Source organism: Triticum urartu, chromosome 1A (assembly GCF_056163025.1).
Source record: "Triticum urartu cultivar PI428250 chromosome 1A, HENAU_Tu73, whole genome shotgun sequence".
Classification (NCBI taxonomy): Eukaryota; Viridiplantae; Streptophyta; class Magnoliopsida; order Poales; family Poaceae; genus Triticum; species Triticum urartu.
In genome coordinates this window covers 543,692,372-543,711,729 of record NC_141873.1, presented here as the reverse complement: position 1 = coordinate 543,711,729, position 19,358 = coordinate 543,692,372, and the positions used below count along the sequence as shown (strand labels likewise).

Sequence of the window (19,358 nt, the reverse complement as noted above, 5' to 3'; positions counted from 1 at the left end):
GCCTTAAGCATCGCAGCCCCAAACATTAAGAAACGACAACTTTGGTTTCTTGCCAAACCAATGTTCATACGACGTCGTCTCAACGGACTTATATGGTGTCCTATCTAAAGTGAATGCAGCTGTCTCTAATGCATAACCTCAAAATAATAGCGGTAGATCGGTAAGAGACATCATAGATCGCACCATATCTCATAAGGTTCGATTATGACGTCCGGACACACCATTATGTTGTGGTGTTCCAGGTGGCTTCAACTGCGAAACAATTCCACAATGTCTTAAGTGATTGCCAAACTCATAACTCAGAAAATCCCCCTTTGATCAGATCATAGGAACATGATCTTCTTTGTTATGATGATTCTTAACTTCACTCTGAAATCGCTTGAACTTTTCAAATGTTTCAGACTTGTGCTTCATTAAGTAAATATACCTATATCTACTCAAATCATCAGTGAAGATGAGAAAATAGCGATATCCACCGCACGCTTCAATTCTCATTGGATCACACTCATCAGCATGTATGATTTCCAACAAGTCACTTGCCCGTTTCATTGTACCTGAAAACGGGGTCTTAGTCATCCTGCCCATGAGGCATGGCTCGCATGCGTCAAGCGATTCAAAATCAAGTGACTCCAAACATCCATCGACATGGAGTTTCTTCATGCATCTTACGCCAATATGACCTAAGCGGCAGTGCCACAAGAAAGTGGTATATCATTATTAACTCTACATCTTTTGGCGTGAACATGCGTATGACCACGACCAAGATTCAATGAACCATTGGGTGCATGACCATAAAGGTATTATTCATGTAAACAGAATAACCATTATTCTCTAACTTAAATGAATAATCGTATTGCAATGAACATGATCTAATCATATTCATGCTCAACGTAGACACCTGATAACATTTATCTAGGTTCAATACTAATCCCGAAGGCAGATGGAGCGTGCGATGGTGATCTTATCAACTTTCGAAACACTTCCAACACACATCGTCACCTCGCCCTTAGCCAGTCTCCGTTTAGTTCGTAGCTTTTGCTTCAAGTCACCAATAATAGCAACTGAACCGGTATCCAATACCCAGGTGCTACCAGGAGTACTAGTGAGGTACACATTAATAACACGTATATACCTTGTTGAAGTTGCCAACCTTCTTATCTACCATGCATTTGGGGTAATTCCTCTACCAGTGACCGTTCCCCTTACAATAGAAGCACTTAGTCTCGGGTTTGGGTTCAACCTTGGGTTCCTTCACTGGAGCGGCAACTGGTTTGCCATCCATGAAGTTTCCCTTCTAGCCCTTGCCCTTCTTGAAACCAGTGGTCTTGTTAAACCATCAACACTTGATGCTCCTTCTTGATTTCTACCTTTTGCGGTCTTAAGCACCATGAACAGCTCTAGGATTAACTCCATCCCTTGCATGTCATAGTTCATCACGAAGATCTAGTAGCTTAGTGATAGTGTCTAGAGAACTCTATCAATCACTATCTTATCTGGAAGTTTAACTCCCACTTGATTTAAGTGATTGTAGCACCCAGACATTCTGAGCACATGCTCACTAGCTGAGCTATTCTCCTCCATCTTGTTGGCAAAAGAACTTGTCAGAGGTCTCATACCTCTCAACACAGGCATGAGCCTGAAATCCCAATTTCAGCTCTTGGAACATCTCATATGTCTTATGGCGTTCAAAACGTCATTGGAATCTCGATTCTAAGTCGTAAAGTATGGTGCACTAAACTATCAAGTAGTCATCAGGATGTGTCTGTCAGGTGTTCACAACATCCACAAACGACGTTGTAGGGGTTTGCACATCGAGCGGTGCATCAAAGACGTAAGCCTTCTGTGTAGCAGTGAGGACACTCCTCGGACTACGGACCCAGTCCGCATCATTGCTTACAATATCTTTCAACTTGGTCTTTCTCTAGGAACGTATTGAAACAGGGAGTTACGACGTGAGCCATTTATCTACAACATATTTGCAAAGACAATTTAGACTATGTTCATGATAATTAAGTTCATCTAATCAAATTATTCAATGAACTCCCACTCAGATAGACATCCCTCTAGTCATCTAAGTGAAACATGATCCGAGTCCACTAGGCCGTGTCCAATCATCACGTGAGACAGACTAGTCAACATCGGTGAACATCTTCATGTTGATCGTATCTTCTATACGACTCATGCTCGACCTTTCGGTCTTCCGTGTTCCGAGGCCATGTCTGTACATGCTAGGCTCGTCAAGTCAACCTAAGTGTATTGTGTGTGTAAATCTGGCTTACACCTGTTGTATTCGAATGTTAGAATCTATCACACCCGATCATCACGTGGTGCTTCGAAACAACGAACCTTCGCAACGGTGCACAGTTAGGGAGAACACTTTCTTGAAATTATTACAAGGGATCATCTTATTTAAGCTACCATCGTTCTAAGCAAATAAGATGTAAAACATGACAAACATCACATGCAATCAAATAGTGACATGATATGGCCAATATCATTTGCTCCTTTTGATCTCCATCTTCGGGGCGCCATGATCATCATCGTCACCGGCATGACACCATGATCTCCATCATCGTGTCTTCATGAAGTCGTCTCGTCAACTATTACTTCTACTACTATGGCTAACGGTTTAGCAATAAAGCAAAGTAATTACATGACGTTTAAGTTGACACGCAGGTCATAAATAAATTAAGACAACTCCTATGGCTCCTGCCGGTTGTCATACTCATCGACATGCAAGTCGTGATTCCTATTACAAGAACATGATCAATCTCATACATCACATATATCATTCATCACATCCTTTTGGCCATATCACATCACAAGGCATATGCTGCAAGAACAAGTTAGACGTCCTCTAATTGTTGTTGCAAATTTTTACGTGGCTGCTATAGGTTTCTACCAAGAACGTTTCTTACATGCGCCAAAACCACAACGTGATATACCAATTTCTATTTACCCTTCATAAGGACCCTTTTCATCGAATCCGATCTGACTAAAGTGGGAGAGACAGACACCCGCTAGCCACCTTATGCAACTAGTGCATGTCAGTCGGTGGAACCAGTCTCACGTAAGCGTACGTGTAAGGTCGGTCCGGGCCGCTTCATCCCACGATGCCGCCGAATCAAGATACGACTAGTAACGGCAAGCAAATTGACAAAATCGACGCCCACAACAACTTGTGTTCTACTCATGCATAGAAACTACGCATAGACCTAGCTCCTGATGCCACTGCTGGGGATCGTAGCAGAAATTTAAAATTTTCTACGCATCACCAAGATCAATCTATGGAGTAATCTAGCAACGAGGGGAAGGGGAGTGCATCTACATACCCTTGTAGACCGCTAAGCGGAAGCGTTGCAAGAACGCGGATGAAGGAGTCGTACTCGCAGCGATTCAGATCGCGGTTGATTCCGATCTAAGCGCCGAACAACGGCGCCTCCGCGTTCAACACACGTGCAGCCCGGTGACGTCTCCCACGCCTTGATCCAGCAAGGGGAGAAGGAGAGGTTGGGGAAGACTCCATCCAGCAGCAACACAATGGCGTGGTGGTGAAGGAGGAGCGTGGCAATCCTGCAGGGCTTCGCCAAGCACCACGGGAGAAGAGGAGGACTTGGGAGAGGGGGAGGGCTGTGCCAGAACTTGGGTGCGGCTGCCCTCCCACCCCCACATATATATAGGGGCAAGGGAGAGGGGGCGGCCCCCACAGATCCAATCTGAGGAGGGGGCGGCGGCCAGGGGGGTTGCCTTGCCCCCCTAAGGCAAGGGGGGCGCCCCCCTTTAGGGTTCCCCCAAACCCTAGGCGCATGGGCCCTAAGGGGGAGGCGCCCAGCCCACTAAGGGGCTGGTCTCTCTCCACACACAGCCCATAGGGCCCTCCGGGGCAGGTGGACCCTCCCGGTGGACCCCCGGAACCCCTTCGGTGGTCCCGGTACAATACCGGTAACCCCCCGAATTATTCCGGTGACCGTATGATGACTTCCCATATATAAATCTTTACCTCCGGACCATTCCGGAACTCCTCGTGACGTCTGGGATCTCATCCGGGACTCCGAACAACATTCGGTGACCACGTACATCTATTCCCTATAACCCTAGCGTCATCGAACCTTAAGTGTGTAGACCCTACGGGCTCGGGAGTCATGCAGACATGGCGGAGACAACTCTCCGGTCAATAACCAACAGCGGGATCTGGATACCCATGTTGGCTCCCACATGCTCCACGATGATCTCATCGGATGAACCACGATGTCAAGGATTCAATCAATCCCGTATACAATTCCCTTTGTCTATTGGTACGATACTTGCCCGAGATTCGATCGTCGGTATCCCGATACCTTGTTCAATCTCGTTACCGGCAAGTCTCTTTACTCGTTCCGTAACACATCATCCCGTGATCAACTCCTTGGTCACATTGTGCACATTATGATGATGTCCTACTGAGTGGGCCCAGAGATACCTCTCCGTTACACGGAGTGACAAATCCCAGTCTCGATTCATGCCAACCCAACAGACACTTTCGGAGATACCCGTAGTGCACCTTTATAGCCACCCAGTTACGTTGTGACGTTTGGCACACCCAAAGCACTCCTATGGTATCCGGGAGTTGCACAATCTCATGGTCTAAGGAAATGATACTTAACATTAGAAAAAGCTTTAGCATACGAACTACACGATCTTGTGCTAGGCTTAGGATTGGGTCTTGTCCATCACATCATTCTCCTAATGATGTGATCCCGTTATCAACGACATCCAATGTCCATGGTCAGGAAACCGTAACCATCTATTGATCAACGAGCTAGTCAACTAGAGGCTTACTAGGGACATGGTGTTGTCTATGTATCCACACATGTATCTGAGTTTCCTATCAATACAATTCTAGCATGGATAATAAACGATTATCATGAACAATGAAATATAATAATAACTAATTTATTATTGCCTCTAGGGCATATTTCCAACAACAACATCGCCTGCTTCTTGTTTCAGTTATTAAGCTTGGGTTGTCTAAACCTGAAAAATTTAGTGATGTGTATATGCATAGTATGAGGTTCACTATTATACTTGAAAATGATGATGTGTTGTTCTTTCCCCTCTCACACCTATAGTTATGAGTTCACTAATTACTATTCTTATTCCATTATGTTCAGTATCAAGCGGGTTTCTCTTGATGTGTACAATAGTTGAACAAATATTTTATGGTATGATTTTTTTTCATATCAAGCTGATACTAGATTTATTTGTTGGTTTGTGCTGCTCATTATTTCTTCCTTTGCTTGATGTTCAGCATGTTGATGCTGCATGGAAGCATTGGAAGCGAAAAAAATCTACACATAGCTAAATGTAAGTGAATCTCCCCGTCTTAATTTAGGTTGAATTTGTGGAAGCGAAAGAAATCTCCACATCGTAAGCTTTTCTAATGAATTTGTGGGATTTTAGTTTTTCAGGTCTCGCAGTTCTGAGTTTTAATTCATGTGCAACCGTCACAAACGGATCTGTCTTGCATTCTAAATATTGCAGCCTTGAACTTATTTACATTTCAGTTAACCTTTGTCCACAAGTGGCAGCCAGTGTTCTGAATATGTAAATTCTAGTTGAATTCTTAATACATGTATGCCATCTATAGAAAAGCATGACCTCCCGTGCCACTGTGCAACACCACAACGATGAACATCACTTGGCGAACAAGTCTCGAATCAATTTCGATTTGCGATGGTCTGCTCAGAGGGCGTTCTGGCGATGTGTGGTTTTGTTTTAGTATGGATGTATCTCTTCTACAATCTTTTGGTAATTTTGTAGATTAGGATATTTAATTCTTTTTCGATGATAGTTTAATAGTAGTCAAGATATGGGATCTGCATGTCCATTTTATTTTACTGCATATATCTGTTTTTACTCTTAATTACATCTCTGGAGTATTATGCCCATTCAAGAAGCAAAAGCCATAGCCTCTCCAACAAGGTTTTCAATATTAAGGGGGAAATTTGAAGGTGTATAGGGTAAATATGCAGAGCTCTAGGTATATTCAGTAATAAATTTTCTTTATACATTTCATTATAATTAAAAATGGGGAAATACGAATGAGGTGCCTGTTGTCAGTTGCAATCACAGATCTAAGAATCCCCCTTTAAATTTTTTATCAAAGAGTAATTGTTTGCCCCCCCCACTGCGTAGAGAAAGTGTGAGAACCACACGGCTATACGACTAACCCTGAATGATTGCTTATCAATTTCAGGTACTACAAATATTTTGTAGATTCAAGTAGTGTGTTGTAGTTACCATGTCATATATCTACACAAGAGAAGTTTTTGTGAAGCACCGGCGTAGGATAGCTTTTGAAAGTTTTGGGAAGCCCTGAAGGACATGGTTAGAAGTGGCTGCATAGATGGTATGCACAACATTCCTTTGCAAACCTTTAGGATGCTAGATTGAATCGCTAGGAAGAAGACTAATGGTGGCATGATATTGTGTTTTGTCATGCCCTCACTTCTTTTCCCTCTTGTCTCTTGTCAACGGTACTACTTTCAGGTGGAATACGCTGAGAACAATTTGAAGGAGTACATGCACCGAGACGATGATACCCTACCAGTCAAGCTTGAAGATGGACCACCATCACGACGATCGCTTCATGCTTGGAACTAACAAGAGGGCCACCATCACGACGAACTAATCATAATTTCGCCACCACCCGAACATTCAGCAAGGTGACATCTGCACCTTCCTTTTCAAGCACAAGCAAGGGCGCCGCCTCTCTCTCATGTGCACTGTCTCTAGACACACCACTGTCAGCCGCAGCTATCGCCTATACATATGATCCATGTATGGTCTTTAGTTTTTCTCTTAAGACTTAATATGCCTGTGCTCTGATGACCCAATGAACTATGTATTTAGTTTCTCTCTAAGACTTAATATGCCTGTGCTCTGATTATCTAGTGAACTATGTCTCTCTTTTGGTGATCGCCCACCTTTTAGAGGATGGTACAGTTTGATTTCAACTGATCGCCATGCTCTGTGATACCTTTTAGAGGATGTTAGAGTTTGATTTCAATAGATCGACATGCTCTATGATCAGTCATCCATCTTGTAAGACGGTCACCTCTCTGTTAAGATTGACATGCGTGCTTTATGAGTTAGTATTGTGCTGCTGCAGTTTCTACTCCATGTATTCTCTTTTAACAATTGGCACTCATTTGCGCTGCACCAAATGCTCCAGCAAGATTAGTACGCACAGTACCATAGAGGAGGCGCACCAAGGACGCGCCCCAGCCACTAGTTACACAACAATTTGTCGCGCCACAGGCTTAGGGTGTGCTATACACCCTTTTTTTTGCTACTACCACCTCATCTACACATTCTACATGGCCTTTCTCTTTGCTTTGCTCATCCATTGACACACACCACCTCCTCGATGTCCGGCCATCATCGGTTACCATAAACCATCTAGATTGTTGGCCAACCCTTCTTCCTGCCCTCATTCTCTACCCTCCCTCCTCATATGTTTCGTCTTCATCCTCATCATTGATGTATTTGCCTCGCGTTCAATCCCCAAGACTATGGACCAGGACCACATGTTTGAAACATATTTTTTGAAAGGAAATTCATCACATCACATGGGTATTTGAAGAAAAAGCAAAAATGAAGAAGGAAGTGACTGGCCTGACACGTGGGGCCAACGGGAAAATCCCTATCCAAGATTACAAGGCTTAAAAAAATTCCAAAACTAAAGGGGAATTGAAAATTCATGCTCCTCGTCCTCGAGCCCATTCCCTTCCCCTCTCTCGCCGCCTCCTTTGATTGGATCGAAAACAAAATCGTCGCTCCCACCAAAATCCAATCCCCAATCCGCCGAAACCCTAGCGGTGAGGAACGGGAGGCCGTAGCCGGGGGATTCCAGCGCTCGGGCGAGATGGATTTGGATCTGTGGATCGTCAAGGTCAAGGAGGGGCAGCACCTCGCCGAGCACGAGCTCCAGTCCCTCTGCGAATACGTACAGTCCCTCTCCCCCCTTCCGGTGCCCCAACCCCGCCGGCTTCCCCTCCGGCGTTTCGCTACTGTCCGGCGCCGCCGCCTGGCCAGTGGTGCGGCTCTACGCTGCTGTTCAGTGAGCTGAGCAGAGTGGCTGATGCTCTTGTGTGTGTGTGATGAAATCATTTCAGGTGAAGGAGATCCTCATCGAGGAGTCGAACGTGCAGCCGGTCAACAGCCCCGTGACGGTGTGCGGCGACATCCACGGCCAGTTCCACGACCTCATGAAGCTCTTCGCCACCGGGGGCCATGTCCCGGACACCAACTACATATTCATGGTCTCTGGCCCTGCTGTCGGTTTGGTGTCTTAGGCTGGATTGGCCTTCCCGCTGATTCAAGAACTGAGTTTGTGTTGACTTGCAGGGCGACTTCGTGGACCGCGGGTTCAACAGCCTTGAGGTCTTCACCATTCTTCTGCTTCTAAAAGCTAGGTATGGCATTGAATGTCTGCTTGAGCAATTGAATGACTGTACTTGCTCTGCACATTTAGGGATATCATGTATGCTACTTGAGTCTCATTAACATACTTTATGATGTGCTGTTTAATTTGCTCCTTTTCCCAAACAGCACCTTTGTAAAATTCTAGTGGTGTTTTAGCTTGCTGTCAAATTCAGTAGTATGCTGTAGTTACTGATTCAGCACATGGGAGTTCATATGTAACGTTGCTAGGAGGGTTGTTTCTACCTAAGTGGTTGTTTGGATAATGGAGATTAGCGATAAGAATATAGAAAATGCGTTTTCAGCTAATTTCTAGGAAAACCAGTTTTATCTACTATTTTGTGAATAACCGGTTTATAGAAAACTATGTTTGGTAAGCTCAGCTGCTGGTTGCGGACGACGGCAACGTCTTTCATCTGGGGACTGGCCGTGAGCGCACGGCAGCAGCCGCTTTCCCTCGACGACTCGTCGCGCGCGGACGACGGCATCGACCGCTTCTTAATGACGACTCCGGCGTACGCGCACGGCGGTGGCTACTTCCCCTCGCCAACACGGCACGCGCACGGCAGTGAACGCTTCCACTCGCCCCGCACGGGCGGCGACATCCGCTTCCATCGACGTACAGGCCGACGGTAGAGAGCTGATGCTCAGGGTCAATTTGCATGCACGCCGGCCATCCAAGCTCCTGATGACTGTAAAATCAGTGCTAATGGATTTGTTGCGAAAGAAGTGGAACTGGAAAAAATCAGTTGCGGTGGGTTTCTACGATCGTGTTTTCTCAAAAACAACTATTAGTAGTTTTTCACAAAACGCAGATTCCTGGTTTTGTGGAAACCAAATCCTGCTTATCCATGTTTTTGGTGGAAAGCCCAAACATGGTTTTAGTTTGTTAGGCGGTTATGCGAGTCTATGGAAAACTAGTACTGGTAAAACTGTGTATCCAAACAAGGCCTAAGGGAAGTTAGAAAGTTCAGGGGGCTATACTTGATACTCCTTTGCTGTAGAATGGAACCATTGCTTCATGCTTAATAAAATTTCTCAGGATTAACATACTTGCTGAATCCATATTGGACAATGGCTAACATTGAATATTTCTGTTCGAACCCAGTTTATTTTCTTTGCACTCGAAGAGTTATTTCAATTCCAAAACAAAAAGAGGACTTGCTTTCAAATAGATTGGTATCACGACAAATTTATTTTTCAATTTATTTAGTTTCATGATTATCATTAGGTATCCTGGCCACATAACCCTTCTGCGTGGAAACCATGAAAGCAGACAGTTGACGCAGGTACAATCCTTTTGTAATATTCAAATGCTATTTCTTTTCTCAATTTTTAGTTTGTGTCACATGCTTCCTTTCTAACTGGAACTAGAATCTCTCTTATTCTATTTGCTTTGAAGCTTTATGCTGGTTAACCAATACTATCTGCAACTAAACCAATCTGTCATGTGTGTATCCTAAGGTTTCTATCTTTTTTTAGGTTTATGGTTTTTATGACGAGTGTCAGAGGAAGTATGGGAATGCGAATGCATGGAGGTATTGCACTGATGTTTTTGACTACCTTACTCTTTCGGCGATCATTAATGGCACAGTAAGTTACTTTGAGTAAACATGTTAAGTCCTAGGTTCACATGATGCTAAGTCATACTTAGTGACATACTGAAATATTTAGGTCCTCTGTGTTCATGGTGGCCTTTCACCTGATATACGTACAGTTGATCAGGTTAGTCATTCTATTCACTTTTGGCTCATATTCCTGAAATGATGCTTTCATTTACTCTGCTGTGGTGAAATCATAATTTAAGATATAGTTATCCACATTTCATGTGTCAAATTAATTTGTGAACTTCATGTATTCAATTAGCTCAATCCAATGTCCCTTTGAGTAGACTGGATTGTTTAAGACAGTGCCCAGTGAAATACCAAACCAAATTGGAAATCTCATGAGTAATTTCAAATGTATTTGTTGTGTCCAGATGCGGACAATTGATCGCAACTGCGAAATTCCCCATGAAGGACCTTTTTGTGATCTGATGTGGAGTGACCCAGAGGAGATAGAGACATGGGGTGTTAGTCCCCGTGGAGCAGGTTGGCTTTTTGGATCACGGGTGACAACCGAGGTATGGCATATTGCTCTTTTCATTTCAGGTTGTCTCCATATAAGGTTTTTACTGATGCTTGTTGCTCTGATGCAGTTTAACCATGTTAACAATCTTGAGTTAGTTTGTCGGGCTCATCAACTAGTCCAGGAAGGCCTAAAGTACATGTTCCCAGACAAGGGTCTTGTAACTGTAAGCTCTCCATTTACACATGTCGAATTGTCCGAGAACTTGCATGTAGTTCCAGATGCTCACTGTTTATTTGTGTACTTTTTCCAGGTGTGGTCTGCACCTAATTATTGTTACAGATGTGGGAATGTTGCTTCTATACTAAGCTTCAGCGAAACTATGGTAGGTCACACCATCATCACTACCAGACTTAGTTCTTCAATTGTGTTTTATGTACGTTATGCCTACTGCTGTCTTCGCCTGCGATAATTTGCTAGACATGCTTTATTGGCTTCAAAACTTTCAAGAAATCGTTCCTACTCAGGCTTTGATAGGTTCCATTGGAAACCTTCTTGAGTCTATCGGTGAGGTATATAGTGATAATTTCACTGTTTTGTGTATGAACTCCGGAGCTCCTGATGGCATATCCAGATAGAGAACAGAAGCTGCGATTTGATTTTCAGGCTGTTTTGATCCTTGTTACATAGTAGCATTGCAGCGCAAGTTGCAACAGTTCCTGTTATGATTGATGAAGTCGCTCCTGTATTTCTGTGCACTCTTGATATTAACAAACTAACAGTAATAAGAGTCTTGAAAAGAAGTTAGCCCAGAGTAAGCAAGTTAATATGACCTGAGATTCTGAGAAGGAACATACCATCCCAGCTTCCAAGCTGTAGACTTACCAATAAACAGGCGAATGTGGCTTGGTTGGTAACAAATGAACTGGTGCCTTCTATCTTTCCTTGATAAAGAGAAGTAGACAGCATAATAATTACAACAATCTCCATTCAATTCCCTAATGTTGCAGTACCTGATACTCCTGCGTTTTATGCATACCATGTTTTTCAGTTATTATCTTAAAAAAGGAGATTTGTTATGTCATTTTTTGTGGGGACTGATTATGCCACCTTTTGTATTTTCATAATTTTATCGACCCTTATAACTCCGTTGGCAGGAACGAGATGTCAAGATCTTCACAGAGACGGACGAGAACAACCAAATGCGAGGGCCGAGAAGTGCGGTCCCGTATTTCCTTTGACCTCCTTTGTACATTATTTTTGGTGTTCATTGTTGTAGCTTCAGCCCACAGTGCAATCTGATCATCTGATGCATTTGATTTTTCACCGCTTGTCTTAACCTGCTGTATACAATAGATTACTGGGAGCATAGCTGCCAATGGCCCTGGTTTTGTCCTTCATCGCCTGTCCACACCTAAGTTCAATTCTGTATTTTAGAACCAACTTGGAGTGTGCATTCTAGAAGATATGATGTATGAACACATGGAGGAAGAGGAAATATTGTTGCTTGTGCAGGGCATCATTGTATCTTGCTCAGCAGTCAGCTGGAGAACTCTATCGACGCAGCTAAATTTAGCGACCAACGCAATTAACATTTGGAGGCATGACATGTTTTTCTCCGAAGCTTGTTCAATTTCTTATGCGATGAAGCATAATAATTTGGTAGCATATTGGTCTTTTCCGCATTGGAAAGTACTCTGGTCTGTCTGGCAACATAGATTCACTGTCACTTGAAATTTTAAACGGTATGCCAAACTGAAAAGCCATACGAAACTCTTCGACCGAGATGCGAATTTGCCAATTCAATTCACACCTCACGAAATCTTTGTGAACTACGACAGATTACTAATTTGTCCCAAGCTGCTTCATTTCCAAACGCAATCTAGTTCTCTCCACCTGATGTCATTGGACCAGGAAGAGCAGAGAACTCCCATGTTCTTCCGGACCATCGAAAACTCCATGTTTAGACGCTGTCACCAATGTAAAATAGCATCATTTTCATGTAAAAAATCACCGCAGCTGCACACTGTCGTCTGACTCCACGAGAAACCCCCCACCCCACCCCACCCCCCCGAGCTGGAGACAAACCCCGGCCAATCACATTCACGCCGCTTTCAGGAGTGAGGCTGTGGCGAGCTGGCGCGAAGGAAGGCTTGGAGTTGCCATGCCTCGGTTTGTCACCACGCACCAGCAAGAACGTATTTAACCTGGAATCCATTCGTTCAAGGAAACTATAGCGGCAATGGAGGGCGCGAGGATCCGAACGGCGCGGGGCTACGGCGGCAACGAGTCGGTGTCGGTGGGCGACGGCATGAGCATCTTCGGCCAGAGCCAGAGCCAGAGCATCGACGTGCGCCGCCGCGGCAAGCCCCGGCGGCGAGCCACCCTGCCCAAGGTCGTCAAGGTAGACAGAGTTGCCCTTAGAGGCTTTGTCTTTGCCGTTCTTGGTGTACTGACGTCGACCGTGGTGACTGCAGAATGTGTCGTATGATGTCAAGCAGGTGGCGAGGTCCGGGTCCGGCACTGACAGGCTGCCGCACCGGCGTCCGCCCGCCACGCCGGAGAGGGAGAAGGAGAAGGCGCGGGTGGGTCCTGAGCTGTTCGCGGGCAAGACGCTGGAGCAGCTGGTGGAGCAGGCCGACGCCAAGGCGGCGGGGTCGCACGGGCCGGACAAGGAGAGGGCGCGCCCCGTCGCTGCCGCGGAGCTTGAGCCGCCGGCGGTCGTGGCCAAGAAGCAGCTGGAGCGGCAGGGGTCTCGCACGTCGGAGCTCCTCAAAGGACCGCGCGCGAACGTCGTCGTCGAGGCGCCCGGCGGTGGTGCTCGGCCGCTGGAGTCTAGCGGCGGCGCGACGTACGCCGAGGTGATGCGGGAGCTGGACCGCGTCAAGAGGGAGCTGCGGGAGCTGCAGCGCGAGGTGAAGGCCGCGAGGGGGGCCAAGGGCGGCATGGCCGTGGCCGAGGAGGACGCGTCGTCCACGGCGACGAGGAGCCCTGGTTCGATCGTCGCCCACGGCGCGAAGGAACGACCGGATGCCGACCACGAAGCGAAGGAGGTGCGCGTCGCCTTTGAGCTCACCGGAGCCGGCCGGTCGTCTACCAGGGAGACAGAGGAGGAGGTGACGAGGTGGACGCCGCCGACCATGGGGCTGCAGAGAGGTGCGATCATGGGCCGCCAGAGCGTGTCGAGCGAGCTCGAGGCGTGGCTCACCGCGGCGAGCTCCGACGACAGACGGCTCCGCCACGGCTTCGGCCACTCCTCGGACTCGGAGATCACCGACGAGGGGCACGACAGCTCGCCGTCGCTGCAGGCGGCGGAGGCCAAGCTGGACATGGCGCGGGCGGAGCTCGAGTCCGCCAAGGGAGAGAGCCTCCAGTTCACGGCGTCCATGGAGCGCACGCGCACGGAAGCGGCGCGGCTCGCCGAGGAGATCGGCCGGCTGGAGGAGCAGGAGAAGAAGGCCGGCGCGCAGGTGCGGCAGCTGGTGGCCGCGCTGCGCGACGCCAAGTGCCGGCTGGGCGCCGTCACGGCGGCCGACGAGATGGCCGGCGAGATCCTCGCGGACCTGGAGGCGACGCTGCGGCAGCTGGAGGAGGAGACCGAGGCGGCGGAGAAGGAGAAGGCGCTGATGGAGCAGGAGGGCCAGTGCGTCCAGGACGACGCGGACAGCGTGGACGCCGAGATCGCCGCCGCCGAGCAGACGATCAGGGGCTCGATCAGGGAGCTGGAGGCGGCGAGGGCGTCGGAGGCCGCGGCGACGGAGAGGCTGAGGGCCGCCGTGGAGGGTGCGGCGATGGAGAGGGCGTCCATGGCGCCGCGGAGGTCCGGGAACGTGACGCTCCCGAGGTTCGAGTACGAGTACCTGACCGGCCGCGCCGAGGTGGTCCGCGCGGTCGCCGACAAGAAGGTGGCGGCGGCCGAGGCGTGGGTGGAGGCGCGGCGGGCCGGCGAGAAGGAGATGATCATGCGGGCCGAGGCGATCGAGAGGGAGCTCGGGCTTGAATTACAGGCCGTGGACGATGAGAGCGCGGCGGGGCAGCGGAGGCCGCATGACGGCCTGCAGCGCGCGCACACGTCGAGGCGAGCCGCGATGGTGAAAGGCTCGTCGGCGGCGACATCAAGAAGGAGGACGCCATCGCCGCCGCCGTCACCTTTGGCACGGCACCCGCGGGCGCAGACGCTCGCCATAAGAAGCTATCTGAAGCTCGTCGGCGGGAAATGCACGAGGCCATGACTGAGACGCAATTCAAGACGACGCGGACAATATCATTTCTATATGCATGTGTGCCTGTGTATCTTTTTTACAACAACAATGTGCATATGCAGAGCGGTAGAGGGGCCTGTACAAGTACAACTACGCACAAGAACAAACACCTTTCAGATACGATATGAATACATGTATTATACCAGAGAAAAAGAAACTGGGCGGCGTATGGATCTACGTATGATCTATCTCATGGTTTTGAGACGGCGGTCTTGCAAAGTGGGCAGGCGTTCTTCCGGGAGAGCCACTGCTTGATGCAGTGCACATGGTAGCCGTGGCCGCAGCTCAGCCTCCCTATCTCCTCACTCGCTTCAAACTCTTCCTGAAAAATTGCAATGGTTTGTAAGTTCATGTTAACTTGTGAAGAGCCGATGCCGATGTGACATGGGGACTGAATCGAAAGGAGCAAGTACGTCGACATACTTGACAAATGCTGCAGCTCCGCTCCGTCTCTGTTGAGAAATGCTTGCGGTCGAATGCCAGGTGTTTGCCCACCCTAAGGCCGCGAACGATCTCGTCTTCGCGCAGCCCTGTGCTTACATAGCCGATCCTGTCCTCGAGTGCGAGTAGCTCCTGTCAAATGATGCAACAATGTTCTTTATTAAGTAAAGACAGTGGTGTGCAATCTTAAATCTGTTGCAGATGATGGGCAGCAGAAGGGGGGGTACCTCGTAATTCATGTTATCAACGTCAAGGCGCCAATCCTGATATTGATCATACATGCCCATTCTTCCCAACAGTAGTCTCGTTCGAAACATCATTATCTGAATGTTGTAAAGGATAATACTGAATGTTATATAGTAGTAACAAATAACATGGGTTCAAAGTGCATGCCACATATATCCATTAGCAGAAGTACTCAAGGGATCTAAAGAGCTTGTGGGTGACTGACAGTAGTGAACTGGAACAACCTATCAAATAATGACCTGATGCCAACAACTAGTGTAGAACAGATGAAAAACAACTTCAGAACTGATCAGCACTAAAGTGGCACAGCAGCATTGTGCTCCATGAGCAGGAAACTAGCAAAAAATAGTACAGTTCTCTGATCAAGAGCAACTAGGTATTATCTTAAGTGCAGAACCCAAAGTCAAAACTGCCACCGAATGCCGCCTTTTGACTCACAAACATGCCAGTTCATATCCTAAAGTCCACTTGAAGGAGGTCAGATTCTTATTATCCTTGCTCAGGCATTCAAATCCTTCATCGCGCTCACCCCATTCTAAAATATCACATTAAACAACGAACCAACCATCCACCCCAGCAACATGGCAACTAGTTAACCAAAAGAATCAGCAACATGCTTGTTCAGTTCAGCCCAGCACAATGATTCATCATCTGTGTGTGTAAACACAGCAGGGAAAGGAAAGGGAAATCTGCATCTACACTCAAAGGGCTCTCTGCCTCTGCACCTAACATATCTACCACCATCACCTGCTCTCATGTGCCTCCATCCAATCTGCCGCGTGCCTGCGTTGCGTTGCGTGTCGTATAAACATAACTACTACCAGCTAGGGGTGATAAACTACCATACTGTACCAATCCTAGAGCTGCAACCAACCACTCCAGTATAATAGAACGTGTGAGGATCGTTTTGTGTGGTGGTACCATGTGAGTGAGTACATGGCATCCGAACAAAAATGCCAAATCAGCATGGACCATGGGCTACAACATATGATGGCTGCTAGTAGAGTAGTATAAGATTGAGCACGGACCCCCTGATAGTCTGAAACCACCTACGATGGATGCTATGAGATTTACCCAATCAGAATGATTCTTGCGGAATGTGGAGGACCGACCTATCGTGTACCAACAATGATGAAATGAATGCTGGATGGAAGTGCTGTGAGGTGAGGTTTTGTCGGTGTGGTTCACGGGGTGGGGGGAATGAAATGGTGCGTGGAATGGAGCAGGTGTTGGAGTGTACCTCTTGGTCGGTCCTGTCGTAGGGGTGGGCGTGGCGGTGGCGGCCTGAATGCAGGAGGTCGGCGTCGTGGAAGGGCATGTGGAAGCGCGGCGGCGAGTCCATGAAGGAGGAGGATATGTGCTCCCGCATGGTGACCCTGCGCGCCCGCTGCTCGGCGGTCCTCTGGCATCAGGAAATCAGAAGTCAATTCGACAGAACGAGATGGAGATTCAGTTGGACTTGAATTCGTTCAAAGTTTCAGCTACACAAACTAGCTATCTCCACATCTGAAAATCAACCAGGAGCAAGGAGAAGCCGGCACAAACCTCCCTGTGTCGCCTCTCCCCGTCCCCGCGGCGGCCCGGGACAGCCGTGTGGTGGTGGCGCGCGACGACGCAGTCGACCGAGGACGCCTCGGCGGCGAAGGGAATCCCCGGGGTGCAGGTGCACCACACGTCCCCGGCGACCCCTCCGGCCGTGCCAGCGCCCCTCGCGCCCCTCCTCTCCCTCCGCCTCCGCCGCCGCTGCTGCCGGGCCCCGCGCCACTCCTCCTCCTCCTCTTGCTCCTCCCCCTCCTCCAACGCGTCCGGGGCCGGGCGCACGGAGGCCGAGGCGGCGACGGGCGCGTGGGCCCGGGACGCGGCGGCGGACGCGCAGCCGAGGTCGCGCAGGCGCAGCGCGAGCCACTGCTGCTTGCCCCGCCGCGCCTCCTCCCCGGGCCCCCGCGGCGGGGGAGAGGAGGAGGACGAGGACCCCTCGACGCGCGCGAGCAGCACCCGCAGCGCCACCCGGCGCCGCTCCGCCGACGCGCCGTCGCGGGCCATCGGAGCGGGCCAAGCAAGCAAGCTCTCTTTGGCCGCGGCGCTCGTGCGGCTCTGACGCTCGCGGTAGGGTAGGTGCGGCGAGCGGGGGGAGGCAGTAGTTGGTTATTCGGGAGGGACGAGAGCAGAGGCCGGTCCGATGTACAAATAGGGAGAAGAGGTCGTCGACCCGTCGGGGTTAGCGCAGGGCCGTGGGATCATGATCGGGCGGCCGGGGGCCGGGCCCTGGGGCGCTGGGCGGTCCACGGGGGGTCAGTGGGTCAAGGAAAGCGGGCGTCAGTAGGCATTGGACCTGCTTTGGTGGATAAGGATTAAGGGGGAAGATTCATTAATTAGGCTCGAGTTCGTGTGTGTGCGCGCGCGTGTGATTGGGGTGATTGAGCCGTCCTTGTCACCTCGCCTCTCCCTTTCGTCGACCATACCTACCGTGGCAGGGAAGCGTCGATGATCGGCAGGGAAGCCAATCAATCAGTCGACCGGCTTGGCTCTGCATTGCATTCGCATGCAATCATCGGATGGCATGGGGCATGTACAATGGTGGCATACGGATTTTAAGGGCTTCTTTGATTCAAAGGAATTTTATAGAATTTCTGGAGGATTGGAATCCTTAAGAATTTTTTCTATGTTAATCCTTTGATTCATAGGATTGGATCCCATAGAAATTTTTTTTATGGAATCTTTTGTACTACATTTCATAGGAAATCTAACATCCACTCCAACCTCTTTTTACAATTCCTTTGCTTTTCCTGTGCCATCAAACACTCCATGCTAATCCTGTAGGATTCATGTGTGTATGCCACTCCAACCCTATACTTTTTCTATTCCTATGATTTGAAAATCCTATGAATCAAAGAGGGCCTAAGTGTTGCGACTATATGTTGATGTGTTGTCCCGACGGTGAGACGAGGCGGAAGAAGCTTGGCTTTCTTCCTCTGGGCTCGACTCGCGCGTCCAGGATAGCGGACGGGGACGTCGCGGTCGAGCATTGGATCGTACTATGGGCTGCGGCAGCGTTCCTTTGCGCTGCGTGGATTTGTCGCCCGTGCTCTCGCTTGGCTCTACGTATTTGGCGCCAACGTGCACGTCGCGTATCCCGTGTGCCCGTCTGTTGCCCCGCTTCATCTATGCCTACCAGCTGCGTTTCTCCGACTTTTTGTTCCATTCACCACATGCAATTATTTTCTTTGGTACCGAAATCTGAGGTGGTACTAAATTTTTTGTCCGTCCACGCATAGATAATTTTTTGTGGCGGTCCAGCAACTACAAGAGAGCATTGATAGGAAGTATATTCTGCATGACATCATGGAGATCAGTGCTGGTTTCTCTCGTTTTACCTTGAGCTTTATTGGGAGGGATGCTAATGCCGCGGCGCATCTTTGTGCTAAAGAGCGAGCGAGTCTAGGCGTAGATGCTTAGGCTTAATTATACCCTTCCTTTCCTTGCTGACATTTTACAGCAAGATTGTAATACTGATCTTTGATCAATAATGCTCATTGATTCCAAAAAAAAAACGCACTGGGAAGTTCACTCAAGGGGCCAGGTCAACTTTTTTTTTTTCAATTATAGGCCGTAGAGAGCCAATCACCTACGTGGGCCAAGAGGCTGGAAAACCCCTATTTGAGGCATACTGCGTTAAACAGTCAACGTATCCCATGTACGAGCGATTTTTGGGTCGGCCCATATGTACATACGTACAGCTTTCAGTTCTGGTTTCGAGAACCTTCTACAACGTTCTCAGCCGGTTTACCCGTTAAAGGTTCCTAAACAGGTTTCTTATATTTAATTCTCCTTTTCCTTTTCTCATGTTTATTTATTAAAAAGAATGTTCAGAATTTTTAA

The 19,358-nt window shown here is 48.5% G+C and overlaps 3 protein-coding genes across 4 annotated transcripts; 2 read left to right on the top strand and 1 right to left on the bottom strand.

The window, feature by feature from the left end:
- The first annotated feature begins 7,726 nt into the window (after positions 1–7,726).
- On the top strand, positions 7,727–12,044 carry LOC125527641 (phytochrome-associated serine/threonine-protein phosphatase-like). The gene is made up of 10 exons (XM_048692155.2): positions 7,727–7,987; positions 8,157–8,303; positions 8,389–8,456; positions 9,695–9,752; positions 9,946–10,056; positions 10,138–10,188; positions 10,442–10,585; positions 10,661–10,756; positions 10,844–10,915; positions 11,688–12,044. The coding sequence occupies exons 1-10, from the start codon at positions 7,742–7,744 to the stop codon at positions 11,769–11,771; spliced, it is 1,077 nt and encodes a 358-aa protein (XP_048548112.1). The 5' UTR covers positions 7,727–7,741; the 3' UTR covers positions 11,772–12,044.
- Positions 12,045–12,626: 582 nt separating this feature from the next.
- LOC125527900 (uncharacterized) lies at positions 12,627–14,910 on the top strand. Of its 2 annotated transcripts, none has more exons than XM_087530276.1 (2): positions 12,627–12,925; positions 13,008–14,910. In XM_087530276.1, the coding sequence occupies exons 1-2, from the start codon at positions 12,773–12,775 to the stop codon at positions 14,760–14,762; spliced, it is 1,908 nt and encodes a 635-aa protein (XP_087386402.1). In that variant the 5' UTR covers positions 12,627–12,772; the 3' UTR covers positions 14,763–14,910. The 2 variants fall into 2 exon arrangements, with proteins under 2 accessions (XP_087386402.1, XP_048548365.1); XM_048692408.2 differs by having other exon boundaries at positions 12,627–12,934.
- LOC125527912 (uncharacterized) lies at positions 14,774–17,647 on the bottom strand. Its single transcript, XM_048692416.2, has 5 exons — positions 17,025–17,647; positions 16,720–16,881; positions 15,461–15,556; positions 15,216–15,365; positions 14,774–15,114 (listed from the first exon to the last, which is right to left on the bottom strand). Exons 1-5 carry the CDS (start codon positions 17,520–17,522, stop codon positions 14,983–14,985), a joined length of 1,038 nt encoding a protein of 345 aa, XP_048548373.1. The 5' UTR covers positions 17,523–17,647; the 3' UTR covers positions 14,774–14,982.
- Positions 17,648–19,358: the final 1,711 nt, after the last annotated feature.